Genomic DNA, 21,695 nt, shown 5'->3' with positions numbered 1-21,695 from the left:
GCAGGCATTTAATGATGTGGAAAACTACTTCGTCCAGTTCTATTTGAAACAGTGAGCCGACCTGAGAATCCTGATGAACTTTGCTGCATCAGTGTCTGACTGTGAGATGACTGTCAGTCGCTGGCCTTTGTGCCAAATAATGTTCAGAATTCTGGAGTCGGGCGTGGCTTGTATCTTGTCAGAGTTTGTCATTGGTGCTGAGGTGCTGCCCACTTAGGCAGTGCCAGTTCTGGATTTCAGGGCTATAGATGTCCTTATGCTCAGGACAACTGGCTCTCCGTCAGACAGCTCTGCCACAGACACACCCTCACTCCCACTGATGCATGTGTACTCGTCTCCAAAGCAACAAAACACATTTAAGAAATCCTCTCCTCATGGAAACTTCACACCTGTTTATCGCATATGTGAACTTAGTCATGTACAGTTTTTGTTGTATCTGTAAGGTCAGTTCAAATAGATAGCTTATTTTGTGGTTTGGGAATGTTTAACTGTAAATAAAAATCTTGCCAATCTCTGTGAATTATTTTTAATCCTCTAAACAGTGTATGTATTACTAGCAGCTTTGTCAAGCTTAATTTGACTCACTGTTTGAGGTACAAAATTCAAGCTGCTCTCAATTAGTGTGTGGCCACTTATCAACATGAGAGAAGCAGCAGGGGGCCCTTGGCTTCCTCACTTTAAGTGTGTAAAATATGGGCAGTTTGTTGCCTGAGCTTATGCTGGTGTCACTGCTGATCTGTTAAGAGCCGGATTCCCTCCACGCCTCAAAACCCAGGTTGATATGATATGTAGAATCTACCATCAATCACTTTTTACCACATTAGTTATGGATTTGTACTGCAATCCCTTTTAATCCCTCTAATTCTTTCTCTGCGCCTAATCCTTTTTTAATTTGACTCTCTGGGTGAATGACGAGGAGCCGAGGCTCAAATCTAGGCATAGGATTTAATCACCTTACTTTGGTACACCTTTTCTCATTTTAAGACACGCTTCATTTTGTCTGGAGGATCACAACAGAAAAACTTTAGAGTTTAGGTGGGACATTTGGTGGAGCAACAAAATTCAAGCGATTGTTAAATTGAGAGAAAATAAACATCAGATCAAAGCCGTAACTTTGAGACTGAGATGAAGATTTTTCAGCAACATTCTGTATTTTTCTGATTACCAATGCCAACAACATGCCCTGACTGATTTGCATTACTCAGTGTGTGCATTTGTTCATTTCTATAGCAAGTTTTTGAAATATTCAAAGGACTGCGCAGACCAACACCATTGAAACAGTACTTTTCACTGAATACATTGAGCACCCTTTCTATCACACTCTCCAATATACACTGATTCTTTGTACTGTGTGGTAATGCTATGGCTCTGCACCATCCAATAGATGCTGTTGGATTGTGGGAAAATCTTTCATAGTTTTTACTCTCTAACTATTGGCATCAATTATTTCCCTTTCTTGGATCCGCACAGGAGGATCTGTGGCTAAATTGTTGTTTATAAAGCTGCTTTTATGGCGTCTTCTCAAGCTCCTGCTTCGGAGTGAGAGCTTTGCTAGCATAAAGAGGAACTCTTTGTGAGGCAGTTATACGTAATTGGCTGAGCGCCCAAATGCAACACCGCCATTACAAAAAAAGAAAGGAAAAAAAAGCCATATCGGATTTTCAGGCTGGAGCTGGAGACGTTTATTTGACTCTCAAAGTTCAATTTCAGTGTCTCCAACCAAAAGTTGGAGAGTCCAACAAGTTCAAACGGAATGCCCAATGAAAACAGGGGTTTACTGAGCATATATCTGAGAAATTTAATGATTTTAATTCTTATTCCAAATCATTTCAAAGTTCTCATCTGAGGTGCAAGTGCAACCCCAGAATATGGTATGTTGTCCTTCAAAGAGCTCCCATGTTCCCATAATCTTACGAGAGCCCATAAAACTGTTTGATTTGAATTATTGGCCGATTATGTGCCTTCCTTGTGGTTAAGGTCATATCACAGGAACACTTTCCACTGCCAAAGGAAACTTTTGTGTTTTTTGTTTTTTTTGCAGTTGTTTCTAGGCGGTTGAAAGAGAAAAAATAAAGGAAGAAACTTGCATTAAATGTAATCATCAAGCCCAAAGTACAAGAAATCAACATGATGGTTAGAATTGCTCCTCAGCCACTGGTCACAGATAGCAAATCTGTGGTTAGTAAACCCAACCTCACCCACCATAATGTGATTATTAGGCCTACTGTGGCCTGGAACACTCTTTAGTGGTCTCCTGTACTTTATGGTACATGTGAATTATCAGTTTGCTGACAAATCATGTACTTCCCTCCCTCTGTGGTGCCTCTTTCCTCCCAGCTTACGACTCGCCCACATGTCTCTGACCCCCTCAAACTTCCAATAAAAACTAATTTGGCCTCTCGGGAAATCAAGACAACTTTTGTTGAGGAGTGGCACCAGCTCCAAGTATCCCATTGTGCCTTCTGTGTCTCTCATTGAACTACTCCCTCTCTGTCTTTACCTCTCATTATGTCTGCCACTCACTCGCACACCCCACTTTGGTAGAGTTTCTTCCCACTCCATGACCCCCACCTGGCCCTCAGTGAAGAGGAATGTGCAGCTGCAAAAAGCAGGCTTCAACAATATGGTTACTGAATATACTGGACATTTATATAGATGGGTGCATGATCCCCTCGGGCAAATTCAATAGTCTAGCTTTTAGTGTCATCACAAAAGGATCATCTCATTCTTCAGATTTCCATTTCTTACACTGGGAGCTATCTGTCAACTTGGTAATGAATGAACCCAGCCATCACACGGTGGAGCTCCTTCTGTACGGTGCAACACTCGCTTTCAGGGGTAATCTGAGAATATGTCAGCCTGAAACAAGACTCAAAGGTAATTTGGTTCCATGTAATGCATTGTCATGAATCAGGTGCAAATTGCTTCAGCTTTGAACAAAGGCAAAAGGGATCAATGGTCTTCCGTTACCATAACCGATTTCCATCCATAACGCGTATCATTGTGCTGAGAGGAGCCCTGCTGATGGTGAGGTTCAGGAAACAGGCCTCAGATGTGCTTAGGTTGCACAATAAGCCCTGAGGTCTGATGGGGGGTAGGATCATTTATACTTGAATGTGAGCTGTCAATTCATAAATTGGTACGCCTTCACATGTTATGAGCCACCTTGAAAATACATTTTGGATGTTGGATTTGTACAACTGAATATCCCAACAGTGGTGTTGACAAAGCTGCTCTTCATGCTAATTTAATAGTCCTCTTGTGTGTGGCTTATAGTTATATCAATTGGAATTGACTCAGACGTCACAAATTAAGACGTTTGAATTTAATTTCTTGAGAACTTAAACCCTCCTCATCTGTGAGTTCTGTAAAAGTTTTATCAGTCAGCAACTGAGGTAGAATAAATGTAAATGTAAATGTAAATGTACTTTATTTTATACAGCCCTTTACAAACAATCCCTACGATGTACCAAAGTGCTTTACAGCAGGTAATAAATAAAGAGAAGAATAAGTAAAAACAAATAAAAACGATAAAAGAACAGTGAAAGCAATAAAATACAACAAAATCAAATAAGATAAAATAAGATAAAAGTGTCATCATACTACTGGGTATTAAAAGCAATCCTAAATAAGTAGGTTTTTAGCCCAGATTTGAAGAGGCCCAAGTCAGAAATAAGAGGCAGCTCAACGGGGAGCTTATTCCAGAGCCTGGGGGCAGCGACGGAAAAGGCTCGGTCACCCCAGTGTTTGTATTCTGACCTGCGGGCACTTCCAGCAAAAATTGATTTGTTGACCTTGGAGCTCTACCAGGATTGCGGACTGTTAAAAGCTCAGATAAATATGATGGGGCGAGGCCGTTAAGAGCTTTAAAAACAAACATTAAAAGTTTCAAATCAATTCTATAAAGGAATAATAATAAGATACAAATTATTATTCAGCGTATTGTCACTAATGGTTAGTCTCACAAATCTGAATAATGTAAATTAAACAAATAGTTTAATGTCCAACGAAATTTTATTGATTGTAATTCTCAACTAATTTTAGGAATTATCTCAGGCAGCTGCTGCTCTTTGTTTCCGTGACAAAAACCTTAAGAGAGGAAATATTCAACTGTTAGTTTTTGAGCTGTTTGACTTCAGTTTTGGATAAGGCTGCCTGTTAAGTGCACGTGTAACAACCCAAAGTTAAAGGCAAGTCTTTTACTGCCCTTTGCTGACGACCACTGGGATTAGCTGTAATCTGCTCCCCTCTAGTGATTATACAGAGAATTACATCAGTCTGGGCAGACAATTACCAAAATGATCCTGACAGTTTAGAGCTGAATGTCTGATTAGTTTCTCCATCCATTTTCTATAACCGCTTAAGCCTATCTCAGCTGTCATTGGGCGAGAGACGGGGTCCATCCTGGACAGGTCGCCAGTCCATCCTACGGAGCCACACAGAGACAAACGAGACACACAACCACGCATGCTCACACCCACTCCTAGGGACAATTTAGTCACCAATTAACCTGAAGTGGAACCCACACATACACAGCGAGAAAAATGCAAACCAGGAATCCTCTTATTGTGAAGCGACAGTGCTAACCACCACGCCATCGTACAGCCCAATTGGTTTCTTTGAACTTCATATCAATAAATATACAAAAGATTTTTAAAAAATAATATCAAAGCAATTAAATCTGTGCATGATTTCTGTTTTAGAGTATTACTGATGTAAAAACATTTTTCTAAAGTGGCACAGTCAGTAAAAAGGATTTTCATCAGAAAAAATTATATTTATTTTGTTTCATAGCTCACTGCTATAAAAAGGGTACTTTTGGTATGAGGAAGTACACAGATTTTTTATTCACAACAAAAACATGTAGAGATCAGTGATCTGATCTCAAACCTGTCATTTTTAAGGCTGATATATGGGTCTCAAACGATCCATCACCGCAGAACCAGAGTCTCTGCGGCTAGAGAAGAGAACGTCCCTAAATACCGCACAGTCCTCAGAACACCTCTGTACAAAGATTACCGAACAGAACTGTGATGCAGGTTTTGTCAGTAAAACAAATAATCAGATTTGGTCCAATAAACCAAATTGCAGCAAAAAAAGACATTACAGTCACTGTTAATGAGTAATATATGTGTGCCTCATTTTGGCTTGAACTGGATTAAAGGTAGGGTAGGAGATCCTAGCCTGGAAAACCAGCGGCAACTGCTGGACGGCAAAATGTTTTGCCTGCGGTTGGGTCTGGCCACAGCCCTTTTACAGACAGCCGTTCCACTTCCTATTCGCCCCATTATAAAAAATTTGGCTGCAGTTCAGTTGATTTTCTCTGGGGGCGCTGGCGAGCGAGTGCAGAATGACCATTTTCCATAGGGCTGGCGCTAATAACTCAAAAAATGTCCCCGCTAGCGACTGAAACCTGAAAATATTACTGTGATTTCTGACAGCGGGATGTAGATTTATATCAAAAGTACAATAACCTGGGAGTTATATCTTTCTGTTTTCTTACAGGTCTGGCATTTGCGAGTCAGTCTCCGCTAGCATTTTGCTAACGGAATCTGATGAACGCACGGCAGATTACGACCGGCTGCTTTACGGCACTCGTCCACTGTGCCAGAGTGCTAACCTTGTGCTGCTAACAACAACCAAAGCTAAACCAGAGGCTAGTCAGAGAGTATGTAAAAGGGATGTGCTGAAATCTGTAACTATTTGAGCTAACACCTCTCTGCTAGCTCAGCGCTAGGACTGACCATGCCGTAAAGTGATGCCACATGCCTGACGTCACTCGTGAGGCAATACTGACAATAAATGTGTATTTTAAAAAGATCTAGCGAGTCTAAAAAATCAAACCAAGTGCCGTTTGAAAGGATAATTTATCCTTCCTTTAGGAAAATGAAAATAAAAAAATATAAAAAATTCTATCGAAAGCAATGGCTGGATCTAATGTGGATTTCATAGTACCACCATAGAGTTCGGCGTGCTCTGCACTGCTTCGTTGGCGCCCCTAGAGTGCAGTACCACCCGGAAATAGCCGCCAGTTTTCCCTCTCCTCATAATAGAGACTCTCTGGTCTGGCCTCGAACCACTTTTCTTTTTGAAAATACTGCCCTGAATCTGGCAGATGGCAACTAAACCAATCACAACGCAGAGATGTGTTTTGAATCAACGCGGGCGGGGCAGATGGTTCTGGTGCGGGGTTTTGAGGGAGTGACGACAGAGCAGTGCGACGTTGGGCAGTGGAAGCGAACATAGACAGCGAAAGCACAACAAGAAAGATGGCGGCGGCAATGGAACAGCGCTCGTTTGATTCAGCCTTGGCATCAGTTTTGGAAGAGTCCCCTCCCACCAAAGCTTTCTGTCGCGCTTACTACGTCACAGTCAGTTGCGCTGATTGGTCCTATAGGCACAGACACGGTTTGAAAGCCAACGGGTTGTGCTCATCAACAATGTTCCGTTGTATCCATTGATCGGAGCCAGACTAAATTAGACATCCAATCCATTTAGGCTGGTTTATCAGGCTAAGGAGATCCTGGATTTTGAGTCCAGCGAAGCTGCATTTTGAAAATACACAGGTAAAAAGTCCCAACCCTTTTCTTCACTTTCCCCCAGAAGGCACGCCTCTAGAGTACATGAACGCGCACGAGCACGACGGTGCACGAGCGCTGTTCTGACAGCAAGCATCGATCGTTGCCGTATTTAGTATTTAGTATATGCTAACTATACGTTTAATAATGCTAGGTGCTAGCCAAGCTGGCTCTAGTTTAGCTTCCTGCCAAGCTTCTGGACACGTAATTCGTTCACGGAGCAGGGTACGCGCACAGGGGGAAGGAGGGGGAAGGAGGGGGAGGGAGGAGCAGATTGCAGTTTGATAGACGGCATCAGTCCGTTCACAATGATTGGATAGTGTTTTTCCTAGATTGTACGTTCTAGAGGCCACTAAAAAATTTCATATTTGTGTCAAAACTTTTAATTAATTGGTTGCAATGGGGGTGTGAAGAGTATTTGAAGCAATATGTAAAAAAATGTTCCAGAAAAAGATCCCCTACCCCGCCTTTAAGTGCTTGGTCTTCCTAATGCCAGATATACCACACGGTATCATGCACTTTTTAAAAAACAGCTTCGCTAAGCTAAATAGTCACACCTTTAAGAAAGCAAAACAGTGTATCAAACTGTCTTCACTGAGGCAGAGAATGACAACAAACCCATTGTTCCGCACAAAGGCACAGCAGTCTGGACGTAAAAGAGTTGTACCAAAAACAGAGTTTGTGACAGGTGATTTATGAAATACAGCGTAGTGTTCCATGGGGTGAGCTCCTGATATACATAAACCATGTTCATCTTACCAACCAGTTTCCATTTCATCATTTACAAAAAAAAAAAAAAAAAAAAAGCTCCTTTTTCTTCTGCCTGTCCTTCCCACTTTAGAACACGCCAGGAATCAGCCGGTAAGGCACGGCATCAGTGTAACGCTTCCAGTCTTTGCCGTACTTGCTGCTGCAGCGATGTTCGTCACGAACACAGCGGTGAACCAGCAGGATGGTCATGTAAACGATGTAGAAGTATGGAAGTAAGTGACCAAAGCTGCAGGCAGCACAGTAGGCTAAGGAGCCCATTAGGTCACCGGTGTAGTTTAAGTGCCTGGCCACCCCCCAGAATCCCGAGGTCAGGAGCTTGCTATGGTGAACGCCACCATCAGCAGAGAGGTACGAGCACTCGATGTAGGTCGGCTTGCGGCCCCAGATGTTGCAGGAGCCCTCTGTGCGACGGAACAGATCCTTCTGGTGGTTGGTGGAACGGAAAATGTAATACCCAACAAGGCCAAGTACCAGGACAGCGAGTGCATGAGTGTCAGAGAGCTGGACGGGGTGGTAAACCAGGTACAGGCCCTGAAAAACACAAGCGGAATTAATAAAACTTAAATGTCTTCATTCATTACCTGATTATCCAGTTTATTTCATTATGTGTTAACTTGCACTGCAGTTCTAAGTGAGGGACATAGTCTTATATTTAGATGTGATATTTAGTCGGAATGTTTAATAACATATTCTTCTTCTTTCGGCCTCTCCCTTTATCAGGGGCCACAGCGAGACGATCTCGCATCATCGATTTGGCACGTTTTACGCCGGTTGCCCCTCCTGACGCAACCCTCATGTATTAACGTATTGATTGATTTATTTCAGCTTCGTCTTTATCTCAATAGGCAATCTTCAACAAACTCAACATATTTTGCAGTATACAGACTTCATGTCTGTTACCTGCAGTGTGTATAAGTATGGCAGCCAGACACAGTCCCCCCAGCCAAGGTACCATCCGAAGTGGTCGTGGCAGATATCAATGGTCTTCAGGTACCATGCCTCATTCCAGAAGAAATCCAACACGTAAATACCCTACAAGAGGACACAAAGGACCCTGTTATGCACTGGATACTACACATTATTAATGTAACTGATCCAGACTCTGTCCTTAGCTCTGCATGAGTAAATGATGACTGGACCTTTTACTCAAACTGCAGCTTTAGAGTCCAGACAAACAATTGTACATTTAAAGCACGGAAAAGGATTTTATGCATATCTAAGCATATCATTGATACTGAGGAAAGTAATGGGGGTCTAAAACTAAAAACAAAACAAAAAAATCGTATTACACCATGTGCTTGGAAATGATCAGTAGAGTATTTAAAAACATTCTACACCACACAAAGGTGTAACATTTAACATGAATTTGAAATAATTCGGCTTCAGCAGTCAAAGGAACTGTAAAACACTGCAGATTTATTCAGCATTATCATGCAGACTAAGATTTAGCAAACAATAAAGAAGATGGCTTGTAAAGGATTGTTCACAGAGAGAAAAAAAGCAACTTGATGAAAACTGAAAATCTCCTTTATACTGATGTGGAAGTTGCTGCAGTAACGTGTCCCACAATGCATCACACCCACATGGCGGAGGGGCATTTTTCTCCTCCGCAACTGCAGGCAGAATCATATCTGCGGACACGTTTTAGAGATTCAAAATATGCCAAAGTTTGGCTGATATTATAATTTGTTAAGAGACTATTATCTCGGCATATTTTTCCTTGAATAAAAATCAGTAGTCAGTTAAGATCAGCCTCACTGTTAATAGGCAGCGGCATGATCAACACAAACATCAAGCCACGCCCATGAAGAAAAGAACGCCACTTTGCTGTTCGTATGACACAAATGTTTCACCCCAAAAAAAAAAAAAAAAAAACCTCACCAAAGTAATGAAGGGCTGTCCAATAAAATGCTGGAAACAATCGTGCCTGCATTGTTGACCGTTAACAAGCGGCCGTGTTGTATACAGTCTGTTTGCAGAAGCCAACAGTGTGAACATGAGATAATACGCTGTCAATGTTCGATTAAAATGAGCTGTTCTGTGTTTGTCAAATGATTTTACGTTATATTTACCATCAGTAAAGCTGCGATGCCGTGAGTTGGGAAGAAAAACTCAAACTCTTTTGAGTCATTACCTGCCAAAGAATTAACAGCTTATTGGTATAAGTAAACTACTCTAACAGGGGCCAATAAAAAATAAATTAAAAAAAAGACAACTACAGTGCATCAATCAAACACAAACATTCAGTAAAAGGGAAGAATAACTAAATCTAAGACAAAACAACGATTATGTCATTAGATTCTATATTTCAGTTAGTGTCTAACTGATCTGCAAAATGAATCGTCGTGTTTTTATCATCTTAGAAAGAACCATTTATTTCTAAATGAACGCTCATATAACCGTTACGAAAGGCACATAGAAGAAGAGTACTGTTCAGAGGGTCATGAAGAAGAAGGAAGTGGAGAAATCAGTAATTACAGATACTGAAGATACTCATTACTGATACTGAAGGTACACATTTCAGAAATGGAGCCTCAGACTTATTACGTAGCCCAAGAACAGGCAATGGTGCGCGACTCAACCTCATCAAAAAGGCAAAAGCATGAAGATGTGAGGCAACATCGTCATGCAAAGGGAGAAAAAAAAAACTAAAAAACATTGGTGTGGACTGGAAATTGCAGATTAACAACAAAGTTCCTTAACTGATAATTTAGATCGTCAATCTACTGCCAGATAGTGAGCGGACGGCGTCTGAGATGGGTGCCATCTCCCATCTTGTTGTCACACACACACACACACATTAGATTTACAAGCACAGTGAAAGTCAAACCAGTAATAACTCAAGTAGTCCATTTAATTGCACCACTCTCCCTGTCCCAGTAAATAAGCATGGGAGGGCAATCCGTTTAGTGACTGTTTCAAAGACCAAAACACGGGACAAACTATTTAGTTGGCAGCAAACTGTCCATGAGGGAACGACACAGCTTTACAGCTCTGTATATCCTGTACCTGCAGTTTGCTGTGACTGGCTTCTTCAGGTACTTCAGGCCAAAGCCCGTGAGACACGATTTAACCCTTTAACGCCATTGTCTCATATATGCTACAAACCGTTTGACTCAATCAACCAGCTGAGATAGCATCTTTATTTCCCCAGTGCCAGTTAGTCCATATTCACTATGGACCTAGGAACCTTTATATAAATAAATATGTAAAAAAAAAAAAGGGTGAATAAAAAAAACATTGTTTTTTCACTGTTATATTACTGTGTTGTTGTTATCTTATTATTGACCATTATGCCTGGTGTTGAAAATAAGCAACATACCAAATTGCATACCAAACATACCAAATTGACTCAACATGCCAAAATTTCTATTTATTTTTTGTGCAAAAGTGAAATTAATAATCTCAGCATTATTTACCATTTACTTAAAGGCTAAAACACACACAAAACATTATTTTATATCCAGCTATATGAATTCAGGCCTTAAGGGGTTAAGTTTATCCCTCAGAATATTTTTACAGCACTTCTGCTTCCAGAGGATTTAAATGAGTCAGTTATCTAAAACTTTAGAAAACATCCATCTTCCCACCTTACCTGCAGCACATTAACCAGAATCATGGAGTTGGTGACGTGGCCATACAGTTCTTGCTGCTTGGCCATATAAGACAGATTGATCAGAGTCCAGGCAACGATGCCCGGTCTGCCGTTGAAGAAAAGCTTGAAGTCAAACCAGTCGCCGATGCGCGGGTTGAACTCTATTCCCATCATGTAGTTATAGAAGACGTTTCCTGTGAACTTGCTGTAGAATCCCAAAAAGGTGAGAGAAAACACAAATTCAGCTTTGAAAATATGATAACTGCGCTATGAGAACTTGGTGAGGTCATCCTGTAGCACGAGGAGCAGTACTCACCAGTCCTCAGAACTGGTGGGGAACAAGTACGCCTTTATGAAAGCAAAACCGGACACAGCGTATCCCAGTATGTTGGTGCACCACATCAGGGGGATCCAGTTGTCGAAGATGATGGTGGGGGAGAACCAGTGAAAATAATGGGCATTGGCAAACCACACAGCATGAGTGATCAACCAACACTGCAGCCCATTGATCTCATACTTGTTAATAAGACCTTATAAACAGAAGGAAAAAAACACAGGAAGATACAGTTTAAGAAATATTAGAAACATACAACTTTGTTGTTTTAAAGAGGAATAAAGTTGCAAAATTCGATCAATCAAAAAGCAATAAATTGAATAAAATGTGTCTGTTGAGCAGAGGAATGTGTATTTTTAGTACCAGCAGGAGTCCGCGCTCCGTCCTGCACTCCTCCAACATAGCCAGGAATAAACTTGTGGGTAATATCAGGAACACACATGTAGAGGAAGACCTAAAAGACAAGACAGCCTGTTTAACTTGAAGTTAAAGTACAGCTTCTGTGAGTTGCACTGCTCCTTCACTCCTCTTCTTACCTGAAAGCCCACCCAGACCGCATATATCTTAGCAGCTGTCCACGTGAAGGAGGGGGCCCGGGCCCAGATGGAGAGTAGCGTTGTCTCCCCTCGATACAACTCGACCAGAGGCTGGCTGACGGAGCACTGGTACTGATCGCAGGCCATCACAAAGTAGAAGACAATGAAGGGGGCAAAGCAGAGGAGGCCGATCACACTGATGAGGGAAAACCAGTCCACCTCCCTGAGAATGGATGAGATTAACATATAAATACAGGGCAGCTCATAACAGCAAATTCCTGCTGTGGTTGGGAACATTATTCACAGTCATGCTTCTCTTATAAACAGCGTGAAAGATCTTAATGTTGCAAGTATGACTACAGCAGTAAATCGAATAAGGGAAGGTATGAGGTAACACGGCATTCTACGAAACAACATTAAACACGAACGTTGCCGATAAATTCCTCACCAACTATCAAATTATTTTTGGGTAAGAAATACTTCAGCATGTGCATCCAGTGTGTGGATTTCAACAGCGTTGTGTTGTCTCACATAAGTCCAGCTGTGCACTTGGAGAATAACCACTGCAACATCTGAGCACTGCTGTTACGCAAACGTTTCCACTTTACTTTAAATTGGACACGTTAGCTTCACTTAAATAATTGATGCAAAACTGCCTTTAAAGAAAGGTTTTAACTGAGTTAACGTGAACCACACAAGTGTATTGGACTTGAGATAAGTTGATAAACCGGAGTATGCTGTAATTGCATAAGGTTATGCACAAAATGACTATAAATACACAGTTTTGTGTAATGAACGGTTGGCTTGAAAACTGAAGGCCTGAAGGTTGCCCAGCAGTAACATACGACTGCCCAAACTAACTGAAAACCATTCATTGTAATCATCATAACACGTAAGCTGTGACGTGCCGTCTACTCACTAAAACTGTCTACGATGTTTTATTACCTATATGAGGCACACCGCACCAGGACAGCACTGTCTGCCAAACCCAAAGAGAAACCCTGCAGACTTGATCAAAATTCAATTCAATTTTCAATCATAATCCAATCCAATTAATCAAATTCAAAATAATCCAATTCATAAATACAGAGCCAATTCAAAAACAATTTCCTGGCTAAGGAAACCAACAGATTGCACCGAAACTTCAGTCCAATCTCCCGGCCTGAGCGTGCCTGAGGCGACTGTGGAGAGAAACGACTCCCTTTTAACAGGAAGAAACCTCTGGCAGAACCAGACTCAGGAAGGGTGGCCATCCGCCTCGGCCGGCTGGTCATTTTGTTGCCGATTTAGTCGCAAGATTTTTCCATCCATCCATTTTCTATACCCGCTGAATCCGTCGGTCGGGTCGCGGGGGGGCTGGAGCCTATCCCAGCGGTCATTGGGCGAGAGGTGGGGCACACCCTGGACAGGCCGCCAGTCCATCACAGGGCCACACAGAGACAAACGAGACAAACAACCACACACGCTCACACTCACTCCAAAGGACAATTTTTAGAGACACCAATTAACCTAACATGCATGTTTTTGGACATGTTTTTTGAGCCGGAGTACCTGGAGAGAGCCCACGCATACACGGGGAGAACATGCAAACTCCATACAGAAAGGCCCGAGCCGGGAGTTGAACCTGGAACCTTCTTGCTGTGATGCAACGGTGCTAACCACCACACCACTGTGCAGCCCGCAAGATTTTTCCATTTTTCTTTAAAAAAAAAAAAAAAAAAAAAAGAACAAAGAACCTGGCAATAGACCAAGCAACTTTCTGGACAAGCTGGAGTCGCTTTTTGTTGAAAAGAGTTACTGGCATACACCTGCGAGCACAACCACATGCCTTTGCCTACACACCTCTCTCTGTCTGCCCTGATCGGTCAGCAGCATGTCAAATGACTTTTCTGAGTGCTCATTTCACATGTAAATATGAGAAAAATCAATTAGCTGCTGACGTCAGGGATTTCTGACTGACAATGAGTCGGTTACAAAACCAACTGGAAAGATAATGTCGTCTTATTGGACCACAGTTCAGTCACAGTTCATTTCACACTTGACCTGTTGTCTTATAATGGACACAGAAAGAAATGTAAATGACAACAGATTTATGGGGAATTCAGATGTAATAAATAATTACAGGTTATGAGAGAACAGAAAGTAGGAGAGAAGCAATAAAATACAAATAAACATGATTAACACTGCTCAAATTAACCAAATATTACATATTTGACTGTGCGAATGCCATATTGCGGACTGGCAATAAGTGTAAAAAATTTTAATGTGATTAACTCTGATGGAACTTCAGGTAGTTTGTTTTTTATTATTTTCCATGAAGGACAAACCTTAGCAACCTGTGAAAGGTCATCAACTCACCATGCCCTCCCCCACTGCGCTGACTGCTCCACCGGCTGGGAAGATTTCCCATTGGCACTGTGCTGGGTTCGTCTTCGGGTGGCCTCCATGGTCACTGCACCAACTCTGGTGAGGGATCAGGTTATCATTGTCATATATATGTATTGATATGTCCTGTCCTATCTGTTGAGCCTGTGCACTTTATATGTCACCGTGAGAGTGTGTGAAACGTCCTCTCGATTCCTTTGTATGTTTCGGCATGTGAAGAAATTGACAATAAAGCAACTTTGACTTTGACTTATCAGGTAAGATCTGTTATGCAGCAACGGGCTGTACTTTGCACGCCACCAAGTCAGTGAACACCCTGTGATATTCACCAACTGTACAAGCAGCAAATAATGGCACCAGCAAACACTCCAAATGAATCACCTTCCTGCTATCTTCGCTACAATCTTAGTGTTGAGTATTTGTCAGTAGCACAAAACATTAGCCATGGGCCATGTATACCGTGCGGTTTGTTTCACAACGCAGACATATCTTATCAGATTATGTGATCCTTGGGGGAGCATATCTTTGGAGGTTCCAAACAGAACGGGAATCCATCACTACACAGGATTTTACAATGGCTTACATGAATTTCGTGGACACCTTAACCACGACCACAGCTACTTATTATTTAACCCTGTCGATACACTTATCCTGAATTCACCTTTAGCCTGTCTTTCTTCACGTTCTATGATTGATAGAGAAATTTATTCTTCACTCTATCTAGCAAAGGGGGGCGTAGCCCCACAAAGTGACCGTGTAAACTGATTTATGTTCCCACAGCAGCAGAGGTAAAACAAAGCGGCCAGACATCTTCACACTAAAGTTGCACGGACCACATAATTATGACGATAAAACACAAAACCTGCCTCTGCTTCCTTGTTTCGTCCTAACAGACACAAAGAGGTTCTTCTCTTCGGACAGATAAAAAAAAAAAAAATGAAGGAGGGGAGCAACTTCTGGTTACGTAACGGGGAAAAAAATATATATATATTTTCCCATTTTGTGGAAAACATGCACAATAACCACATCCAATTGATCTATTCAAGTTGGTTTTTTATCTCTTGCATCGTACATAAGCAGCATCGTTATATAACTGCAACTACAAAACTGCTCTTCTACACAACGCTGTTTACATTCATATAAAGCAGTCATGGATATAAAATTATGTTAAACAGATAGAGCATTACACCATATCTCACTCACCAGCAGACAGCTATAACGTTACAGAAAGCAGTTTGGAGCTCTCCTCTTTACTACAGGGACAGACACTGTTGTCTTGTATCCGCTGATGGAACAAAACGTAGCGCCACAGGCTCCACCCATAAGGCCATTACGACTCAACGTTAAACCAGTCATATTCTTGCAAGGGCGGGCCTAAATTGATTTTCTGTTTTTTTATTGGCTAATACTGGCTGGAGCCACAACGCCTGACAAGCTCCCAATTATTTCAATGTGGTCCGAGCTAGCTTGCATCGGACACTCGGAAGAGTGGGAAAAATCCCCCGCTGTGATTGGTGGATAAGGTTAGAGTACGTCGAAGGATTGGTTGTAATGGTCAGGCTCGAGGACGGTCTGATCCCATCTAACATCAACTTTTTAGCCAGTATAAACTATATACAGGCAACAATATGATGGGTTTATCATAAACGAGATATGAGATAGAGATATGTAGCTATGCATCATTTTAGTGTTTTTCTGTATACATCAATAGTGACTGGCCAGACCTGTGGACTGCCAAACAAAAAGAAGAATTTAAGTCAAAGTTTTGTTGAATTATTTAAAATAATATGTTCAAAACAAAGCATTCATCCAAGAAAAAGATATTCAATATTTGTAGTGATATTTATATACTGTATATCTAACAAAGTATGCTGGAATAGTGTTCAGCTATTGAAAAGTAAATAGTTTGTTTCAATGTTTCGACAGTGCACTTTTGAGTTTATCTGATTGGTTTTGATGTTTGGAAGGGAATGATTTTTGGTGAAATATGAACAAGGATGCATTGTCAACTTCATATTTTAAGGATTTTATTTAAATAAATGCTGAAAAATCACCTGAAACACCATGTTTGCCTCATGTTGAATATATTTTATATTCATGCAGGCTGCTTGTGTGACCAGTAATACCTACAAACTGCACCTGATCAAGTCATGATAGTTTTGTAATAGTGAGCAAATACTACTGACAGATTTTTGGGTAAACTAAATAGAGTAGTTTTTCATGTCACTCTATCTAAAACGGTGCATTTTTCTGGACTTCTTAAAAAAAGTGGCAAAATTAAGAGTATACTACCCACTTCTCCTGGGACCACTACACCACTGGGTTTATGATATTGTAATCTTAATTGGCTGATCAAACGCTGCTGTTCTGAGATGATTCTGATATGTTGTTATTGATATTAGAGGGGAACTATATTCATACATAAAACCTTTAGCTCGTAATAAAAAAGCATTGTATGTCTGAAAACTCAGTGATAACGAGCAACTTTAGTTCGTGGATCGAACCACTTGAGTGTGAAAACAACTAAATAATACTTGATAAAACCTGTATTTAAATACACAAGTCGATTATTTTGAGTCAATTTAAAACAATAGGATTTTAAAAAAGACCATAAATCAGGGAAAGCTATGAAGCCCAAATCAGATATCATCAATCTGTTATCCAAAGCACTAATAATCTGATCGAGGCAGTGCCAACACGAGGCATCCATTACGCGGCCTCCAAACAGTATCATTCGGAGTCCTCCCATGACAGCTTACTTTTTCATTCAGCTCCCCTTTGCCAGCACTTTGACATTTCATGCAGTCGATCAATTAAGTAAAATCAGTGGCAGACCTGCACGGGGTTGTTTGCATGTGCAAGCATTAACCACGAGAGGGCAGAACTGAGCTGTGATGAGCAACTAAATGCCACAGCTGAACGGAGGCTAAACGTTCTCACATGCAGCACAAACTTTGCTCTGCTCATTTTGCTGGGAGGGCTTATCCTTAGACTTCGTCCTCTAAGCTAAATCTTTATCGCTGCTACAGTATTTAACTAGCCTCTCCCATTATCAACTCATCCATGCGTTCATATCCAGTAGACTCGATTACTGTAACGCTCTTTTAACTGGACTTCCCAAAAAGAGCATTAAACATCTGCAGGTCATCCAGAACGCAGCTGCTGGAGTTTTAACCCGGACTAAGAGAACTGAACACATCATACCAGTTTTAAAATCTTTCCACTGGCTTCCAGTCAGTCACAGAATAGATTTTAAAAGCCTGCTGATGGTTTACAAATCCCAGAACGGTTTAGGCCCAAAATACATCTGTGATATGTTCAGAGAATATAAAGCCAGCAGAGCTCTTAGATCCAAGGACTCAGGTCAGCTGGTCCAGTCTAGAGTCCAGACTAAACATGGAGAAGCAGCATTTAGCTGTTATGCTGCAAACAAGTGGAACAAACTGCCAGTGGAGATTAAACTTTCACCAAATGTAGATATTTTTAAATCCAGGTTAAAAACATTTCTTTTCTCATGTGTCTATGCATGAAATCTGCACGGTATCTTTTAATTTATCTGGACTGTTGTTTGTTTTTAAATTCATTTAAATGATTTTATTTGTTTCTCTTTATATTTTTTATGTATTTTTTAATGCTTCTTCCACTCCCTGCTGCTTTTATTTTATGTAAAGCACTTTGAATTGTTTGTACATGAAATGTGCTATATAAATAAATTTGATTTGATTTGATTTGATTACATTAAGAGTCACATAGGTGTCTGTATCACGAATGCCTTTGGTTTTTTAAAAAGATAAAAAAAAAGATTCATAGCCAGTGTTTCTGTGTTAAAAGAAAAAAATTAAAACAACCATATTCACATTTGCTTTATACTGTCTGATTAAGATGACGACACCATAGGTCGGTTGTATGAGAATTTAGATCATCAGCATACCATTTTATCTGAACACTTGTGTTGACAACTTTTGATTTTGCAAAGCTGAACAGGACTGAGAGGACTATCAAAGTCTGCAGTTAAAGTTTTTGTTCTGCTTGACTGCCCCTAATATTGTGGAATTCCTGTGTCATTACTTGAATCTTTCTTTGGAGCAGCGTTACACGTTCCATAATCTTATTACACTGCTCATGTAAACAACACCGAACTCATACCTTCTGAAATATTCAAGACTGAATTCTTGATCAACCGGCTCCCTGGAGAGGAGCTTTTCCTCTGCCTCCCATGGCATTCACCTCCATCATCAAATGACATCCATCTTTCTCCTTGTCTTTCTTCTTTTGCACTCCCATATGTGCGCCCCCCCCAATTTCCCTGTGAGACTCCCCTTGTTTTTGGTTCTACCTGTTTTCTTGGTCTCTGCAGTCCTGATCTTGTTTTCGTCTTCCCATTCCTCTTCTCTCTATTCTTTGATCAGATGCCTTGTTGCCATGCTGTATCCAGACAGTGTGATGTATCTGGGCCAAGCATCAGACTATGTGTCTGAGGAGAAGAAGAGATTCAATACTGCTGTTACCTTTTTCACCTTCTGAAATTGGATTAGGATATGCAAGTCTGCTCTCTGGGAGTTCAATTATCGAACACTTTTGGTCAACTTTTGGACATTTTGGATTCCTGTAGAAGTTTCAAGTTATTTTCCATTCAGAAACACGTATGTGAGAGCCAGAATACATACAGAATACAGAATACAAAAACAGTGAATTTGGTGAAAGTGAATGTACTGCAGCTCTTTTTAATGATCCGTTAAACTCCTGGTTTTGTTTGTTTCCATAAATGCTGAAATTAGCACTCACAGTTTAGTAAATTAGTAAAAGGATCCCATGCACATGCTGTGTAGGATGGTTGTAACGTCACCAATACACGAATGTGTGCATATGTTGATTTATTTCACCATGTATTCACAACCAAAATGTAAAGACATGTCACGTGATTTTCAGCTCTTCCATAAGATCCATGGATTATTCATCAAACTGAATAACTTAACATAAAAAAATACACCATCATCTTCAAGAGCAAGTCTGTGAACATTTTGCACAATCAATATAAAAAGAACTGACACTAGTGGTGGGGCACATGTGCGGTTTGGGAAATAAGGAGACTGTTTGACATATATTAACCTAATCAGCTCTCCTGGGAGGGTCCGTGTATGTCTTTATGCATGACAGTGACCTGGTGTCTACTTAATGTTTTCAGTTGATAAATATACATGTGCTGTTAGCATGTGTTCGCATGTGTCCCTTTGTTGATGTATCAGAGACGCAATGCAACATGGCTTTTAAAAAATGTACAATAAATGAGTGTGAAAAATGAATGAGAGCAGAGTCTCTCCGCTGTATGTCCTCCTCTCCCCACCTCTGTCCTGGTGTAGAAGTATTCTTTCCTCCACTCTGCTGCTTAGTTTAACAGCATTGTCATTAGCAAAAAGTCGCAACTTGTTAATGTTAAGTCAGAGAAGGGTGTTAAACAATCCCCAGGTGGCTTTGTTATGTTTCTACCGCAAAATGTGACTTAACTATTATGGAATGATGTGATTTTGTATAGTATTACATATTAGCGTGGCTTAAAAAAAAAGTTACGTGAAGGCATGTATTCAGGATGTGATGAACAGAAACACCGACCATCTAATGGGGCCTGTAGAGAGCTGCCCAGATGGGCATTGTGATGAGTCACTTCACAATAATTTATTTAGAGAAATTCCAATACGGCTGACGTTAGGGAATTCTCAGTGGGTTATATAAACACAGATTTTCTGCTTTTTAAATTAGTTTAACTTGTTTAGCTTGACTGCTTTAATAATGTTCAACGTAGGTGTGAGTTTTGTTTTCTTACCAGAGCATGGGAAGTTACCTCAGGTGGCACATGTTTGCTGTAAGGTCAAGGGAATGGCAAAACCTTCTAGGATGACCTTGCAGTATTCTTGATAGATGCCCCAGAGCTGACCTGGAGCACACGCTGAGTGTGTTTTATGGTTTATTAACAACACTCCAATCCCATGAAAAGCAGCCCTCAGTAGTCTATATAGTCTTTGTCTAAATTTGATTAAATTAATCTACGCATGACTAGACCTTATACCTGGGGAGTTCTCCCATGAGAATAGTTTGACTGTCACAGTAGCTGAAACACTTTACTATTTTTTACATGCTTGGAGCATTGATAAGAAAAAAAAAAACAAAAAAAAACAAACAAGTACAATACTAAAGGTTGTAATTTAATAATTTAATTTGATTTAAAACCGTAAAATGAAAATTGGCATGCATCACATTGCAGCTACTTTGAGTGTTTTCACACGTTCAGCCTAAAGCTGAGCTACGAAGTTGACGACATCGGTGGGTGTGCATCCAGATTCTCCCTCTGTTAACCTGTGAAATATGATATCGTACAAATGTTTGCTTATATTTGTGCAGGCGAGTGGAAGATCATGCCTCTGTATGCAGGTGGGATTGTTTTGTGTGTGTTTGTGATTGCAAGCATATTGCAGATGTGTCTATGTGCATCTGTGTGTTCTGCATGTCGTGATGTATGTGTGTTTTGTCTGGGAGATGTGTCAGTAACTGGGGCAGAACTGATTGTTGCAGATGGCTGTAGGCAAAGCACAGACCTACATTTTGCTCCTCCACACATTGGAGGAGGGGGGCAGGAGGTTAATGAAAATTTGGGTTTTTACTACACTCCTCTCCCACTTCTCCGAGTATATGATAACCTCCCTCACTGCCTTTCTCCAGCTTTCTATTTTTTCCATTTCCTTCTCTCTCCTTCAGCCGCGCTTTATCTTTTTATTTGGTCTGGTGTGTCACTTTGCAAGGTCTTAATCAGAGCACAGAGAGGAAGGAGGAAGTGATTGTGGATAGGAAGGAGGAAAACAGAAAAAGATAATGGTGAGCTGAGATCAACTTTGGTAAGTACAGAAAACAATACAGCAGTCTCAGTTTGTTTCCCATAATGCCAGGCTTACCAGTTACACCAGCAATTACACGGAGGTTGTCTCTATTTAACAATCAAATTTGGGATTCAAGGGAAATCTTTGTTACAGTCTTTTTCAAATCTGTCGAAATTCAAATCTGAATTATTATTACACCCCTGCTTTAATTAACAGGTGCCCATAGTTTCTTGGATACCTCCAAAACTGGTACTTCTTTTGTAAAGTTTACATGCAGTTTTATTTGAAGAAGGGCTGTGGTCATAAAAACTTGTATATTTAAGCCACGAGCAAACAAGGTGCTGGCACAAGTTTTGCAGTCTGTTGCGTTGACAAGGTTGAAGCCTTCCATCTAGGAAATCTAACCCATGCTCACACCTGATATGACACATGTTAACATTTGATAGGGAGCTTTTGCCATTGCTTGTTGACACCAAGTGTACCCATACGACGTATTTCTTTTTTACATGAAGAATAATTTACAGATGATGATTTAACTGTTGCAGTGTATGTCACAATGGCAACGCTGAAAACTAAAAGGAGGAGCTTTCTGCATTAAAATCGTGTGTTTCAAAGCCAAACATGATG

At 40.7% G+C, this 21,695-nt stretch overlaps 1 protein-coding gene across 1 annotated transcript; it reads right to left on the bottom strand.

The window, feature by feature from the left end:
- Positions 1-5,247: 5,247 nt before the first annotated feature.
- Positions 5,248-15,488, bottom strand: dhcr7 (7-dehydrocholesterol reductase). The gene is made up of 8 exons (XM_075469751.1): positions 15,403-15,488; positions 14,173-14,277; positions 11,815-12,037; positions 11,642-11,732; positions 11,261-11,474; positions 10,945-11,149; positions 8,250-8,381; positions 5,248-7,880 (listed from the first exon to the last, which is right to left on the bottom strand). Exons 2-8 carry the CDS (start codon positions 14,259-14,261, stop codon positions 7,416-7,418), a joined length of 1,419 nt encoding a protein of 472 aa, XP_075325866.1. The 5' UTR covers positions 14,262-14,277; positions 15,403-15,488; the 3' UTR covers positions 5,248-7,415.
- Between the last annotated feature and the right edge of the window lie 6,207 nt (positions 15,489-21,695).

Source organism: Odontesthes bonariensis, chromosome 1 (genome assembly GCF_027942865.1).
Source record: "Odontesthes bonariensis isolate fOdoBon6 chromosome 1, fOdoBon6.hap1, whole genome shotgun sequence".
Classification (NCBI taxonomy): Eukaryota; Metazoa; Chordata; class Actinopteri; order Atheriniformes; family Atherinopsidae; genus Odontesthes; species Odontesthes bonariensis.
Note: the sequence above shows the minus strand (reverse complement) of the source record. Positions and strands in the feature narration are given on the sequence as shown.